At 35.8% G+C, this 17,432-nt stretch overlaps 1 protein-coding gene across 4 annotated transcripts in view; it reads left to right on the top strand.

The window, feature by feature from the left end:
• The window catches only part of BRD10 (bromodomain containing 10), a 106,800-nt gene extending 93,113 nt beyond the window's left edge, over positions 1-13,687 (top strand). The window contains exons 5-7 of one of the 4 annotated variants that reach the window (XM_007108073.4): positions 3,224-3,339; positions 7,487-7,677; positions 8,805-13,687. In XM_007108073.4, coding sequence (XP_007108135.2) covers positions 3,224-3,339; positions 7,487-7,677; positions 8,805-12,448 — 3,951 coding nt within the window. In that variant the 3' untranslated portion in view covers positions 12,449-13,687. The remainder of the gene's footprint in view (positions 1-3,223; positions 3,340-7,486; positions 7,678-8,804) is intronic. The other 3 variants (XM_007108072.4, XM_028493967.2, XM_007108075.4) reach the window with 3 other exon arrangements.
• Positions 13,688-17,432: the final 3,745 nt, after the last annotated feature.

The following is a 17,432-nucleotide window of genomic DNA, read 5'->3' as shown; positions in this document are numbered from 1 at the left end:
GATATTAAAATAGATGTTTATATTAGATCCAAGTTAAGGCAGATTATTACCATTTGACTAACTTCATTTAAAAATTCATAACTTCTCTACGTTAGTTCCATTGTATACTGTGACACTCGTTGAGACCAGCACTAGGTAGAAAGGGACATATATTTTATTTCCATTTGGATTGTATTGACCAAAGAAATAATAAATGAAAGAAGCAGTATGAGTTTCTCTTTTACTGTCAAGTGATTAAATTACCTTACTACCTCAAACACCAGTCCTGGAGCAGTGATTCTGAACTTTTTTAAACCTATGCCCCCTTTTGATAGATGACACACATACCCCATGGCAGGTATAGGGATGCCCTTTGTTGAGGTCATCGTATCCTTTATATGTATCTTCTAGTCAAAACATTTTATCAGCCTTTACTTTCTATAATTTGTGTTATGAAAATAATAAACTTTTTGTTTTTCAAATACAGAATGATTAGATAGGCATTTTCAAATATAAATGAGATATCATACCATCACTACCCCAAGTTGAGAATATGCAGTATAAAGAAGGGGAAGAAGGCCAAAAAACGTACATAAAGTTGAAGGCCTTAGACATTTACAAACAGGTCAGTGGGTAAAACAGAGTTAGATGGAAGTTAGGACTCTATTCTCTGATTGATTTATATGACCCCTCCTGTTCAGTAGTATATTTTCTGGGCATTGGATTAATTAAAATTTAGTAACCAAAATAAAATCTAAAGGTAAAATTTTCCTAATACTTTTAAAACTCTTTCCTATAAAAATTAATGTTGTAATTTAGTAGAGACACAAACAGAGTTGATTAATGGCTTTAAGTAGTATCCAGTTACACAGTCTTCCCTTCCCGTGCTTCATCTACCTGGTCCTAAAAGTCCCATAACACTGATAGTTCTGTATTCCCTACCCCATCACCACCACACTAATCCATACAGCCACTGTACTGCCCAGGTTAACTCTGCATCTATAATTCTTCCCCATATAACTCCCAGTTAATAAGGAATTCAGCATGCCTGGTGCCCCCTAATCCTTTAATGCTTTTCCAGTTAATTATTCCATGAAGAGAATATTCTCCCCACCTTCATTCCTTACCTCTTTCTGCTCTCTTTAGCTTAGGAAAAGTTTATTTCCACTGTCACCATTTCATTTTTGAGCCAAATAGAAGTTGATATGTAGAAAAAAATAATGTTGTTGATATGCCTTGTTAAAGGGAAAAATCTCCATCTACTATTTTGTATTTTTTATTGAAACAAAATCTTACCTCATTCTGAAAAGGATTTAGGGTAGCTGTTACCTGCCTTTTCATCTTCCTCAAATAGCTTTCCATAGATGAAAGTTATTTCTTGCTCAGTTTTATTATTTATAATCTAATAGTTTGTTTTCATGGGTTAGAATATGCACTTTATACTATCTCATAACATTTCTTTGAGAAAAATAAACTTTTGAGGTATAACTCATTGTTAGTTGGGTCCTTTTAGAATGCTTTTGACAAGATGGAAAGTCCCTTCTGGTTAGTATATTATATGAAATAAAAGTTACTTTTCTTGAAATTTTTTCACAATACTATAATTTGTTATGCCACTGAGAAGACACAAAAATTAGTCAGTGAGCCTAGGTTCCGTATTCATTATGAGCACATGCACATATAATCTCACCTCTTCCTACTCTTCTAATGAACAATTTTCCTTCTGAAGTATAAAAACCTCAGTTAGAAATGTTTATTTTTATGTGCATAAACGTTGTGTTGGTTTAAAGCACAAAATTTTCAGGAGTAGGAAATACACTGTTATTGATCACTTAGTTTTGTATGTGTCTAAAATCTCCATGACAAAAGAAAAAGTTTTAAATATATATAAAGTTGGGAAATTTATGCACAGATTTTAGAATATGCTTTGCTCTAGGGAGTGGTTATTTTTCTGCTTTAATGTTTTACCTATATGCAAATTGACTCAGAGTTCCTGTGGGGTGAAATCTAATTTTATACAGGTTAAATGTGATCTGTAACATATATAGTTGTGTGCCTTTTGTTATAAAAGAAATAAAATGAGTGGACTATATGGTATGTAAATTATATCTCAAAGCTGTTACCAAGTAAAAAAGAAATACAACTTGGTTATATAACAGTAAGGGACTATAGTGATGGTGGTGGTGGTGATGTGGATAGCTGGTGTTCACTAACATTGTGGAGAAGGGTGGGGGTTGGCTACCTAAAGTTATACCATCTGTAATCTTACTGTCCCTATGGTATTCAAATAATTTTATGGGTGCTGATGAAATGTATCTTTACTAGAGGTTTTATAACCTGTGTCAGATTGAATTTATGTAATACAGTTTTTAAGAGGCAGTAATGTAATTAGTTCTAAAGAACTTGGACTTCACCAACAGGCAGATCTGGGTTCAAGTCAGAGAACCTTAAACAAGTCATTTAATCTCTCTGAGCCTTAGTTTCATCATTTGTTAAGTAAGACTAAAAATGCATACACTTTAGAGGGCTTTTATAATTGCTAGTATACGTGAACTCTCATGTTCACTCGATCTCTCTCTCCCTCCCTTCCTCCCTCCCTCTCCATCTGTCTCTCTCTCTCTCTCTCTGTTTCTTTCTCTCCAAGTACGAATGAAATAGTTAGGATAATACTTAGCAAATGGAGGGCATGTCAGAAATTAACCGTTAGTATTGCATGATAGTATTGAAAATGGTGACCAGTTGTTTGCTTTTCTGTGCTGGAAACATTTTTAAATAAAAAAATTGTAAAATTTCCTAAGAAAGTTTGTTAAGACGGCTTTTGAATAGGATAATAATTCAGGCTTTCTCTCTGTTTTTCCCCACTATTTTGGAAAAATTACAGAAACTTTACAGAAGTGAGCAATGTCATTTACATAGTTATATAAATGTTTGTATCTTTACATGTGTTTTAGTGATTTATAAAAATGTTTATAATTGACCCAATTAAAAACTTAAAAAAAATTTTTATCTCCTAGTTTAATTAAATGGGTTTTAGATTTCTCCTGTAGACTTGAGAATCTTTAAAGTATATCAAAGAAGATTTATTATAGGATATTTTCCTCCTTGCTGCAACCTTCTGAAGAAGAGATATGTACTTATTTGATGGGTATTGGCATTTTGTTTTGTTTTTTGCTCAGAAAATAAGTCTTGGCGTTTACTTTTGGATTAAGTCTAAGGAATTTACTTTTAAAATTGTGTTTTTTAGGGCAAATGGTATCATCGGAGGCAAGCTGTAAAAGAATTGCATAGTACATTGATACGTCTTTTAAATGAATTGCTGCCATGGGAACCAAAGTTAATGAAAGCTTTTCAAAGAAACAGGTAAATCAAGCTTTATTATCTTTTTTAAGGCTCTCACTTTATGATTATGGAAGGTGTCCTGGTATCATTTAGTATAGTTTTCCATTGATTTGTAATTCAGATATTTTTGAGTACCTACTGTGTACAAGGTACCTCCTAAGCCCTGACAAAGTACTGTTGATTAAACAAAACTCTTACTGTGTGGTTTATATTCTTTTTTCTCCCCCATTTTTTTTTCATTGTGGTAAAATGCACAAATAAAATTTACCATCTTAACTAGTTTTAAGTGTACTGTTCAGTGGTATTAAATACATTCATGATGTTGTGTCACTGTTACCCCATCCATCTCCAGAACTTCATCTTGTGAAACTGAAACGCTATACCTGTTAAATGATAACTCCCCATTCCCCCCTTCCCCCATCCCGTGGCAACCACCATTCTACTTTCTGTATCTATGATTTTGACTAAGTACCTCATATAGTACAAAATATTTGTCTTTTTGTGACTGGCTTTATTTCACTTAGCATAATGTTCTCAGGGTTCATCCATATTGCAGCATATGTCAGAAGTTACTTCCTTTTAAAGGCTGAATAATATTGCATTTTATGCATATACCACATTGTGCTTATCCATTCATCTGTAATTGGCATTTGGGAGGTTTTAGCTATTATGAATATGCTGCTATGAACATGGGTGTACAAATATCCAAGACCCTGCTTTCAAATTTTGGGGTGTATACCTAGAAGAGGAATATGGTAATTCTATTTTTAATTTTTTGAGGAACTACCATACTGTTTTCTACAGTGACCGTACAATTTTACATTCCCACCAACAGTTAAAAGAGTTCCAGCTTCTCCACATCCTCACCAACATTTGTTGTTTTCTTTTTTTTTAATTGCCATCCTAATGAATATGAGGTGGTATATCATTGTAGTTTGGATTTGCATTTCCCTAATGATTAGTGAAATTGAGTGTTTTTTCATGTGCTTACGGCAATTTATATATCTTTGGAGAAATGTTTAGAGATTTTTTTGATTATTGATTCAATTTCCCTGCTAGTTATAAGTCTATTCAGACAGACAAACTCAAATGTCAGACGGTGATAAGTGCTGTGAAGAAAAATGAAGCGGGTTAAGGGGAATAAGAAATGCTTAGTTTGGATGGGATAATGATTGCTCATTTACCAGGGCGTTGGGGAATGCTTCCCTGATGAGTTGATGTTTGAAAAGAGACCTGAAGGAAATAGGGGAGAGAGCCAAGTGGATATCTAAGAGAAAAGAAGATGTAGAAGCCCTAAGGTTAAAAGTATGATTGACATTTATAGGAAATGCAAAGGAGCAAGAATAACCAGAGCTGAGTGAGTGAGAAGGAAAGTGGTAAGAGTCAAGAGTCAGAGGAGTATAGGGAAAGGTAGCCAGATCATGTACGTGTTTAAGGATTTTGGCTTTTACTCTGAGATGAGAAGCCATTGAAGAGCTTTAAACAGAGGAAGTACATGATCTGGCTTATGTTTTAAAGCACTCGCTCTGCCTGTTCTGTTGAGATAGTGTAGTGTGGGATGACGATAAAGTCAGGGAAGTCAGTTACACTATAGTAGTAGTCCAGGCAAAAAAATGATAGTGGCTTGGACCATGATAGTAGCAATGCAGATGGCAAGGAGTGCTTGGATTCTGGATAGATCTTGAAAGTAGGACTGGTAGAATTTCCTTAAGGCTTGCATATGGAGTGTCAGAAAAAATGAGGAGAAAAAGATGGTGCCTAATATTTTTTATCTAAACAACTGGAATAATGCAATTGCCATTAGCTGAGATAGGGGAAACAAGTAGTTTTGGGGAAGCGGTTGATTCAGGAGTTTGGATTTCAACATGTTAAGTTTGATATGCCTTTCAGATGTCTAATTGGAGTTACTGAGTAGGCAGTTTAGCATATGAGTCCCAGTTAAAGGGAGTAAGCCAGACTGGAGGTATAAATTTGGGGGTTGTCAGGATATAGATTATATTTAAGCTGTGAGATGGTAGAAATCACCTAGTATATGAGCATAAATAAGAGAGACTGAACCCTGGGACATTCCAACAGTTAGAGGTGATGGAGATGGCAGGACTCAGCAGAACTGACTGAGAAGGAGTATTCAAGGTAGGAGCGTAACCAAGAGTGGTGTCTTAGAAACCAGGTAAAGAAGATGTTTTAAAAAGGAGGCTGCTCATGATGGATTGAGGAAGATGAGGACGAGAATTTGTTGTTAAATTTGGCACTATCATTGATGACCTTGATAGGAACGGGAGAGGCCACAACAGAGGAAAGCCCGCATACCACAAAAAAAAAAAAAAAAAAAAAAAAAAAAAAGGAGGCTGCTCATGATGGATTGAGGAAGATGAGGACGAGAATTTGTTGTTAAATTTGGCACTATCATTGATGACCTTGATAGGCTGTGTTGATAGAGATGTGGGTAAAAGTCTAGGAGTCTGTTCAAGAGAATTAGGGGTGAGGAATTGGAGTTTTTCTATAAAAGTAGAGCAGAGAAATAGGGCAGTACCTGGAAGGACAAGTTGGAGTCAAGTTGGGTCATTTGTTTTTATTAATGGGAGAAATAACATGTTTGTATACTGGTGGAAATGATTGAATAGAGAGGCAAAAATGAACTCAGACAATGGAACGGACGTTTGGTTGAGTGAGATTCTTGACTAGGTGAGAGAAGATGCGTAAGTTGGAAGGGTTAGCTTAGATAGGAAGATGGAGAATATGAGTACAGATGGAGGTCTTAAGCTGCAGACGAGGTGTGAGCATATGAGAGTTCTTGTCTGATTGCTTCCATTTTCCCTGAAATAGGGAGCAAAGTCATTAGCTGAGGTGAGAAGAAGACTGAGAAGGGAGGAACTTTATACTACCCCCATATAGATATTTCTAAAATAAAATTTTACAGTTATCCTTTGGTAATCCACTCTAGTATCTTACAGCCCTCTTCTGCTCTATAAAACCCTTAAGCAATAATTGAAAGATAAATAAATTGAGAGTAATTATTAACTAACATTTGTTGAATATTTATGTGCCACACAAACTATGAAGTAAGTGCTATTATTATCCTCATTGTACAAATAAGTAAACTGATGCTTAGAAAGTTTAAGGAACTTGCCCAAAGTCTTACAACTGTTAAGTGACAGAGGTGAGATTTAAACTCCAATATGCACATATAGGAATTTTTTTTTTTTTGATGTGGACCATTTTCAAAGTCTTTATTGAATTTGTTACAACATTGCTTCTGTTTTATGTTTTGGCTTTTTGGCTGCGAGGCATGTGGGATCCTAGCTCCCTGACCAGGGATCGAAGCCCATACCCCCTGCATTGGAAGGCGAAGTCCTAACCACTGGACCGCCAGGGAAGTCCCACACAGATAGGAATTAGTAGCAAAAGTAAATTGGAGAATGTATGTTCAGATTTTTTTTAAGCAAACAAAAATAAATAAAGGGTAAAAGTAAAATAGAGAAACTCAGTTGAAAGCAAATGAATAATAAAGGATCTCTAAAATATCATGTAATCATTTGGAAATGTTTCTATCTCTCTTAGTGTTATAGAAACATACATATTATGTTTTTATGTGAAAAGGATCTCTGAAAGATCACTTTTCAGCTTTGTTTCCCTATGCTTAATTTAAAAAAATAATTTCTAGTGAGACCCAAAGGTTTAGGTATGATTGCTCTCAGGATTAAATGATGGATTGTTTTTGTTTGTTACTCTTTGTGTAATAGTCAAAAATAATACACACTGTTTCTTAGAACTTTTTGATTAACTCTTTTAAATGACCTTTTAAACTATATTATAATCAGCAATTTTAAGAATATCTCAAATCTATTTCTATCAGTGCAGCTAGAAAAAAAATTACCTTTTTCGCATTTAATAGGTCTAACAGCAGCCTTTAGAAAGACAAATACGTGTATGTTCAAACACTTTATTCTGAAATTGCAGATATAATTTTTTAAGTTTCTTATGCCTACACCCTGTGTTTTGTCTTCTTGAACACTAGTCATTGGCATCTTAGACACACTTGGTTAAAACATAGGTCTAGTGACTTAATTGAAAATACTAAAATATAGCTTAAAATGTTAGAAGGTACTTTAGCTTTCAAGAGTTCAATACGTACGTATTGTTTGTTGTGTCGAATATTTTTCTTCAGGAGTCGCCTAAAGAAAGACTATGATGATTTCAGAAGACAGCCTGATCACGATAAATTTACTGGAGAACTGTGGACTGCTGAAGAAGGTGAAGGAGATCCTGGAAAAGAATCTCCAAAAGTAGAAGTCAGTAGCAAGTCTATAGACACCACAGAACCTCTAGATATCCTGGAGAAGGATCATTTTGATTCAGGTAGGCGTTCAAACTTTCTTTAAATCAACACTAAAAGCACAAAGAGAAATTTTAGTATCTTTTGTGGAGATAAAGGATAATCTGGTTAATGAAGTTCATTGATTGGGGAAATCTGTTATGTTTGAAGGTGTACTAATGTCTTATTAAAGGTTTTTTGGAGTCATTATTACTGTTGTAGGAGTTTCTGGAGTCAGTGCCCGACTCCAAACTGTAGGCATGTTATTGCTCATTACAGACCACACATCATTGATATGCAGTCCCTTTGAAATAGGTTTAGCCTCTTCTTTTTATTATTATTAATTTTGAAGCACTATTTCTGATGTTTGCTTTAAATGGAACTTGTCAAGTCCCTAATAATTGTGAAGATTTTTTTTTTTTTGTGAGGAATGATCAAGGTTGATGGCCTAATAAGACCAGAGTGGACACCTCATTCTTATAAGGAGGCTGGATTAGATGATCTGTAATTCATTTCAACTTATCAGATTATTTTATTCTATATATCTAGTTAAATAACTTTCTTTAGTTATCTAAGAGATATAAAAATTTGTGGTTAGAAATGTATTAACCTATTGTTTTCCATGTCTGGTGAACTGAAAAAGAGTAACTTCTCATCAACCCAGTTTGATCAGATATGAACATAAATTTTTTACTGTAGGAATAATTAAACACCAGAAAAACTGGACATTTTTTATTCCATAGAATCTCTCTAAAAATAGAAAATATGGAGAACCATCTCTCTTTGATATGAAGGTTTCCCTATCTTAGAAGGGGAGAACTAGACTAGATTCCTTTCCAAATCTAAATTCTGAGCCCTAATTGCTGGCTGGAGTATCTCTTTAAAAGATGTAAACTTTCCTTTTACACTTGTATTGGCAGCAGAATTTAATCAAAAATAATTTTCTTATTAATAATATGTTGTTCTTGGGAATGGTTACAGTGTCAGGATTACCATGTCAAAGGTCACCTTACCTTAATTTCCATCAGTGGTACTGAGACTTTTGAATCGCCCTTCAGGTTTCTTAATAAATTGCTTGTTCAAAGATTGACTTTCTTTTTTATAATTGATCTTACCATTACTATTCAGTTGCTGTTTTATATAAACAAAATGCGTGTTTTATAATTTTCAGATGATATGAAATTGTCAGAAATAGATTTACCTATGGCCAGAAGCAAGTTGCTGAAAAAAGAATTGCCTTCTAAAGATGTACCTAAGACACTGCCTAAAACACTTAAACGGCAGTCCAAACAAACTAATTATCTGGATGATAGCACAAAAGAGCTTTCCCCAAGGAAGAAAGCAAAGTTAAGCACAAATGAGACAACAGTTGAGACTGTAGAAGGTGATATGCAAATTGACTGTTTGAATGAATCAAAGCATACAGAGCCACTGTTTCCAGAGTCATTTGCCTCATTGGATTCAACACCAGTGTCTACTCTTCAGAAAGGGACCAAACCTATTCAGGCCTTGCTTGCAAAGAATATTGGGAACAAAGTGACCTTAACAAATCAACTGCCCCCTTACACAGGTAGAAGTGCTCCTGCTGTGGAAAAGCCAGTTATATCTCCTCCAGAAGCAAGCCCCATAAAGCCAGCATTGACCTGCCACACCAGTACAAAAGGTCCTTTACAGGTGGTATACAAAATGCCCTGTGGCCAGTGGTTGCCCATAGATCTTCATAACAGCTCTGTAAAGATTCAGATGCAACCTATGCTGGATCCTAAAACAGGAGAAAAAATCATGCAGCAGGTTCTCATTCTGCCTAAGAATTTTGTAATTCAGCACAAGGAAGGGAAAGCAGTTGCAAAAGAAACACCACCACTTCAACAAAAAGGTACAGAACGACATGGTTCCTCTTTCCCACAGACAGCAAATGTAAACTCTTCTTTAGCATCAGTTCTTGTCAACCCAACAGGAACTGTTTCTACCCAACTACCTAATACAGCTTTCAACAAGACAGTTACACCTTTGTCAAATGTGAGTAATGCTAGACCACAGCGTTTGACACCTGTAACCTCCATAAGTAATTTATTAACACCACCAGTTAAGACTAGCCAGAGTGAGGCAGGAAAAGTCAGGAATGCAGTTTCAGCAGCCGCCTTCCCCCAGCCCATTGCTTCACCCACCATTTCCTCAACAGTTCAGCCTCAGTTATCAGCAACAACACTAAATGGATCTACAAATCCCAGTAGTTCCCTCAACTGTTTTGCACAACAAACTGCTGATTCTTCCGAAGCAAAGCAAGAACTGAAAACTGTATGCATAAGAGATTCACAGTCAATTCTTGTTAGGACACGAGGTGGGAACACTGGAGTTGTAAAAGTACAGACCAGTCCAGATCAAAATTCATCCAATAGTTTATCTTCAAGTTCAGTTTTTACTTTTGCTCCTCAGCTTCAGGCATTTCTAGTGCCAAAATCAACGACTTCATCATCTTCTGCTTTTTCGCCAGTAGCTGGAACAACTGCTACATCTAGTCTCCCACCTTTTGGCCAAGCACCTACTTCTGTTTCCATTCCAGCTGGCTTTAATCCATCCACGGGGAAAAATCTTAAATTTACATTAAGCCAACCTTCCTGCAGTAGTAATTTGGGGCACATGATAGATAAAACTTCACACATGCCCTCCTCTCCCTTAAAGTCTTCTGTTTCTTCTAGCACTCTCCTACCATCAACAGCAAATAGTTCAGTAAGCGTAATTAGCATATCAACAGGAAATTTTGGACAAACCAATGCAAATGTTATTCATACACCAGCTAAACAGCAACAAGTAGATTATGTCACAAAAAGTTACCCTGTTACAAGATCAGAAGCAACAGCAGCAATAAATGAAGATATGGTCAGTGGGACTCCAGTTCAGAAACTTATGCTGGTGTCAGCTCCATCTATTCTTTCTTCTGGCAGTGGAACTGCAATTAATGTGGCACCTGCACCAACATCTACAGGTGTTTCTGCCCAGAAATTAGTTTTTATTAATGCTGCAATTCCCAGTGGCACTTCAACCCCAACTATTGTGGCAGAACCATTAAAACAAACTCTTCCTCCTCCCTTGAGTAAAACATATGTTAAGGCTCCAGAGCAGCCCCAGATAGTACTAATTCCATCTACAGTGGGAGCACCAATAAAAATAAATTCGTCACCAACTGTGTCTCAGATAAAAGATGTAAAAATTGGGCTAAACATAGGCCAAGCAATTGTAAATACTTCAGGCAGTGTGCCAGCTATACCATCAATTAACCTATTGCAAAATGTAACCCCAAAAGGAGAAGAAAAAAGTACCAAGGGCTATGTTTTGCCACTGTCAACAAGTGGTAATTCAATTCCAGTAAGCTCAAATTTTGTGAGTCAAAATATTACTCCTGTTAATGAATCAGTGGTTTCTGCTTCAAGAACAGTAAACATGTTTTCAGTAACAGGAGCAAATGTATCTTTGGGTTCTCTTTCAGTGACCTCAACCTCTGCCTCAGTTGGGACACGACCTCCTGTTTTAGTCAGTGGAAATGATACCTCTTCAAGAATTATGCCTATTTTGTCAAATAGACTTTGCACGTCAAATCTCGGAAACACTGTGGCTATATCAACTGTGAAAACAGGACATCTTGCATCATCTGTTCTGATTTCAAATACACAACCAACAGTGTCTCCTAAATGTCTAACATCAGCTTTGCAAATCCCTGTTACTGTTGCCTTGCCTACATCTGTGACTGTATCCCCTAAAGTAATCAACACAGTTCCACAAGCCGCAACAGTACCAGGAGCCACACGTTCTGTATCTCTTTCTAAAAGACAATCTCGGACTTCCGTCCAGTTTCAGTCACCAGGGGTTTCAACTACAGTGCCAACAAGTATAAACACAAATAAACCTCAAACTGAATTTCCATCCCTTTCACCGAATCCAGGTAAAATAATTAACATTTCCAATTTTGCTTCTCTGCCAAACCAGCAACTGTCCCCTGCTTTTGTAAAATCAACCCCCAGTTACAGTTCTGCTCCACCTGGCACTGCCGTTCACACCGGTGCAGCACCATCAAATGTAACTAGTGTGGCAGGGGGCCAGTTCAGTGAGCCTTGTATTCAGCAAAAAATAGTCATCAGTACCAGTACACCTTTGGCACCTGGCACACAAATCATGATTAACGGAACCCGCTTTATTGTTCCACCACAAGGTCTTGGAGCTGGCAGCCATGTTCTCCTTATATCCACTAATCCAAAATACGGACCTCCCTTAGTTCTTAACAGTGGCCAAGGCATTCAGCCTACACCGGTAGATAACCTGGCCCAGAAGATCACGCTAGCATCAAATAATTCTTTAAGTGGGCAACCTGTGAAACATTCTCTAAGAAGCTCTACAAAAATTGTAAACTCTCTTGGGAATGCAAGTTCTCTACCCACAGTACATGCAGCACCACAGATCATAAACCCAGCTGCTGAAGTTTCTGTACCACCTCCTGCACCAACAGTGTCATTGACTTCAGTAATTAAGTCTCCTCCAGCTACTCTTTTGGCTAAGACATCTTTGGTTTCTGCCATTTGCTCTAGTAATCCTTCACTGCCAAGTAGCACTTCAGTATTTCATTTGGATACATCAGTCAAAAAATTGTTGGTCAGCCCAGAAGGAGCCATTTTGAATACCATAAATACTCCAGCATCTAAGGTTTCTTCACTCTCTTCATCACTCTCTCAAATTGTTGTATCTGCCAGTCGAAATCCTGCCTCTGTCTTCCCTGCTTTTCAGTCATCTGGCTTAGAGAAGCCTGACACAGCTGCATCTTGAATTTAGACTAAACGAGCCAGTTTTTAAATAATGGGGCATTGTTTTGACTCCCATAAAAATTTTAACTTTATTATACTGTTGAAAACATATTATACATAGTTTGTGTATGTGTGTATGTGTGTTTTAATGTATCTTTTCATTAGCTTGCAACAAGGCTTTGTTTTTCTTGGGGAGGGAAAAATCTGTTCCATTTCACTCATTGGTATGAGTATGTTTTCAAAGGTTATTTGTTTAAAATAGACAGTCAGGACTTACCTGTCTATATAACATGAATTGAGCAAAGTCAAATTTGACTAGTTTGGAGTAAGCTAGGCTTTTGCACACTTGCATTGACATGTTTCTTCTTGAATTTGGACTGTTGCAGCGTGGCTCTACAGTATGGTATTCTGTGTCTTTAGTGGAATCTTATTTTTGTTTCTGTAAGAAAAAATATATATATATATTTATGCATTATGAAAATGCAGTCCATTGTGTAAAATTGTACATATTCCTAAATCCTTAACAACCTGTACTAAACTATATGTACAAAGAACTATGCTGTCTTATTTATGTTTTGTTTACATAATGTATAGTTTTTTAAGTATTTTAGTAATTTTGGACCAGTGAACTGTTAGCATCAATGCAGAAGAATCTGCATGTAATAAACTGAGTTGCTGTATTTCCTTGTTTGAATACCATTTTTAAAGTGTGTTCTTGTTCGATTGAAAGACTATCTGATATAAGATGAGGACAGATCTTTACAAAAAGGAATTTAGGCTAGGAAATTTGAATTAATAATAGCATTTGTACAAGGCTTTAGAATTTACAAACTTAACTTCCACATATCTCATTTGACTTTCACAGTACTCTTGAGAGCTTAAATGATGTGCCCTAGGTCACTCAGCTAGTTGGCGGTATAGCCAGTATTTGAACCTAATGCTTAAAATCATTTCTGCATAACTTTACATTACTTCTGCTTTAAAATTTCACTCTGGATTTCATTGTTTTAACTTTTTTCTCTTAATCCATCACCAGATTCTACATTGATCAAAATAAGTAATCGTAAAGGCCAGTGTGTTTGGTCTGTGTTTATACATCCCGAATATGTTTTTTTAACTTTTTATTTTTAAATAATTTTAGATTTACAGGAAGTTGCAATGATAGTACAGAGAGGTTTGGGGTACCCTTCACCTAGTTTCCCCCAATACATTTATTTTTACATTGAGGGGTTGGTTCATAGTTGACTGATTTTCCAAAATGATATTAAAAACATGAATTTTTTTGTTTGTTTAGAATGACAAATGAATGTGAACACTTTCAATTATTTATAAGTACTCTCTTTTTGTGTGTATTTTTCAATTACAGAGCAGTTACTTAAATTCCATTGTAAAGCAATGTTTATATGGATCAGCTTATTCTTGGGGTTCAACTTTATGGTATTTCAGAATTTGCCTCATTTTAAATAAAAGGTAGATTTTATACTTACTTGATGTTTATATCCATTATCTTTTTGGGGATACTGATTGTAAACTCATCCACATTCCATTTATAATGATATTAAACCTGATCACATGGAGTTGTAGTCTAGGGTTGAAGAGTAGGCCTAAAGACTTCTTTTGAAACTACATTGAAATTTATTAGTTGAAGAGGGCAGTGAGGGTATTCCTGGAAAGTTGCTGAAGGCTCTCAAAAGCCTAGATTTATACTCTAAGACAGTACCTTTGCTGATCATGTCTATGCTTCACTCTGTAGTCATCTTTCCCCTTGTCAGTTTAGAAACCTTGGATTTCAGGGAGAAGTGGGTGATGTTTGAAGTACATTGCATTGTACATGATGCACAATAAATGAATGTATTTACCTACTCAACTTTTTAAAACAAAACAACCTAAAACTGTTCATCTTTTGTCTGAAAAGAATTCTCTACACCACTTCCAGAAACGAATTTACCGAATTACTTATGACGCACTTTATTCCCAGTGAAGGCCCCTCACTTATTAACCACTAATTCTTTTCTGACTCCTAAATCAAAATCCTAATATGACTTTCAATGCTCTGTGTGATCTGGTGAACCTTAAAGTCCCTGCTCCCCTTTTAGGCTTTTTTCTTCAGTCTGTTCCTGCTTACCTCTCCAGCTTCATTTCAAATGACTCTCCCCCTTGCTTTCTCTACTCTAGTTTTCTTTTGGTTCGTAGAAAGTTCAAGACCTCAAGGTCTTCCCAGATGTTCCCTTTAACTTAATGTTTCATTTCAGGTTCTCATTACATATTACATAACTCCCTCTCTTTACCCCAGCCAGCATCATGGTATTGCAGTCACTCGGAGATTGAGGTCATAGTGTGATAAATGCATAGTACTCCTTCACAACTGTAATAAAATTATCTGTATGCAATTATTTAATGCCTGTCATTTTTTAAAAGAGAGAGACCTTGTCAGTCATCTTTATCGTCACCCGAGCAACTGGCACATAGTAGATATTCGATATGTATTTGTTGAATGAGTGAGGAATCTAGTTAGCTTCTTATATTATTTAAGGTCTAGTTTACTTTTAAAAAAATAATGCCCCATTTTTACTAGAAATTTGACTAAATTAATGGATTTATATAATCAAAAAGTCAAATTCTTTTTCCTTTGCCTCCAGTTTGGTAGGTCATGTGGATTTCTGGGATCTTGGCCAAAGAGTACAAAGTCAAATTCCTCAGTTCTTTGTGTTCAGTGTTATTAAGTATTCTTAAAGGTCATCTATTAAAGCATTCATGTAAAGGAAGAAAAGTCACCACAGTGCTCCCTGAAAGACTTCATGGCCCCGGAAGGGCGTGTTTCTCCCCTTAGTACAGAATTAGTAGGCCATTTGGATGTCAGTCTTTAATATCATTTTAAATGCTAAGATAAAACATGCTGAAATAACATACCTCCTTCTCATGTGTTAGTTCTTTTCTCTCATTCCCTATGATTTTTCCTACCAAAAAACCTTTCCTTTGTGATTTTATATATATATATATATATATATATATATATATATATAAAATACTAAGTGGCTGTTTAGATTCCTGCTTTCATTCCAAGATTCCAATTTAATTGATATATTTAATAAGTAATTGACATCAATAGTTTTATGATCAAAGCAGCGATGGCTATAATATACACTAAGATAAATGAAAACGTTTGTTTGGTCTAGTATTATCATTGACTTAGAATGAATTTAGAAATACTTAATATTAAAAGCTTGAGAAGATGGCAGGGTCTGAAAGTGATCTAAGAAATTTGATGCGGAGTTTAGTTATTCAAAGTTATACTGTACTGTAACATAGAGATGATACATAACTCACCTTAAGTTCATTCCAGAGGTTGTATTGCCAACACCTGAACGTGAAGCCTCATTGTCACTATAATGCTGTCATCTGCCCCAGGTATTTTTCTTCATTTGTTCAAAAAGCACTTACTATGTACACCATGGTGCTTGATGCTTGCTTGTTTATTAACAAGAAAGCTGAAGGGCATGGCATGGTTCAGGTTCTTATAGTTTAACTTGGAGACAAACTGTGAAAAAAATCTACAGTTTTTTGGTTCTACAGAGCCAAAACTGTGTGTTCTTATGTATGTAATCTTTAATATCATTCTTAATGTAGTTATCAACATAAACTCAAAAGCATAATTATCAACATAAAATCAAAGAGTTGTATAAATTCATTCTACATTTATTGAGAACCATATAGTACAAAAGATGTAGGAACAGCATAGATAAGTAAGATCCCATCCCGGTCCTCAACACAAAAATCAAAAGAATATAACAAGCTAAAAGTAAATGTCAGAGGAATAAAGAACTAAGAGTTTAGTAGGGAGGTGCCAGAGGTTTCAAACACAAGGTGGCGTTTGTGACAGGACAAAGTATGTTTAGAACCAAGCCTGCCGAGGCTCAGTCCCACAATATCACAAGGAAGTTAACAATATTGTATATTTGAAAGTTGCTAAGAGAGTAGATCTTAAAAGTTCCCATCACAAGAAGAAAAAATTGTAACTATGTGTGGTGAATGTTAACTTACTGTGGTTATATGTCAATTGTACCTCAATTTTTTAAAAAAGAGAAGCACAAGGGACACATAAGGAACAGAGCAACTGGGTTTGGATAGAATATTATGGGTTAAGAGGACTAATGGGGAATGATTAAAAAAATAGGTTGTGTTGGGTGATAGAGGGCTGAAAAATATGCTGAAAGTAACTGGGAAGCTACTGAAGCTTTGGAAACAAAAGTGACATTCACATGTAAGGTGAAGATTATTAAAGTACCACCCAGGATTACCGTTCAGGATTGCTATGAGAATTAGATAAGATAATGCCTGCCACATAGTAAATGTTAATAAATAGTAGCTGCTACCACTCACCTGACTAGAGACAGGGAGGCCAATTGATTACTCAGTGAGTTGAGCAGGTGATGTGAAGACCTGTCACCTGGCAGTAATGGTAGCAATAGAGAGGTGAGGGTGGGGGGGAAAGATGGACACTATTTAGATTGAAAAGGATAGAGAAAGGGGTTTTTTAAAGCGAAAGCTTTTTGACTATAAAATTTAGAAACATTTAAGCAACAAAATATCATGAACAAAGTGTTATCTCCCCTAAATTATGAGTTTAGTGCTAAACTAATGAAAATACTAATAGGTTCATTTGGGGGTGATGTTTTGTTCGATTTTGTTTGGGGTTTTGTTTTTGGTGGGGTTCTTATTTGGGGTTTTTTTGTTTTGTTTTTTTAAAAAAATTTATTTGCAACTGCACAGGGGAAAGATGGTTCTCATAGCAATCTTTTAGCACCTGGAATGTTGGAACATTCTGTTGGTTCATCTACTATGAGCATATCGGTGGAAAACCATATGAAAATACAAACTTCTGAAGAAGTATCAGGGTTTTTTTTATTTTACTTTATTTTTTTGTACAGCAGTTTCTTATTAGTCATCCATTTTATACATATTAGTGTATACATGTCGATCCCAATCTCCCAATTCATCCCACCCCC

This window comes from Physeter macrocephalus, chromosome 9, assembly GCF_002837175.3.
Source record: "Physeter macrocephalus isolate SW-GA chromosome 9, ASM283717v5, whole genome shotgun sequence".
NCBI classification, from domain to species: Eukaryota; Metazoa; Chordata; class Mammalia; order Artiodactyla; family Physeteridae; genus Physeter; species Physeter macrocephalus.
The sequence above is the reverse complement of the archived record's forward strand: the minus strand, read 5'-3'. Positions and strand labels throughout refer to the sequence as shown.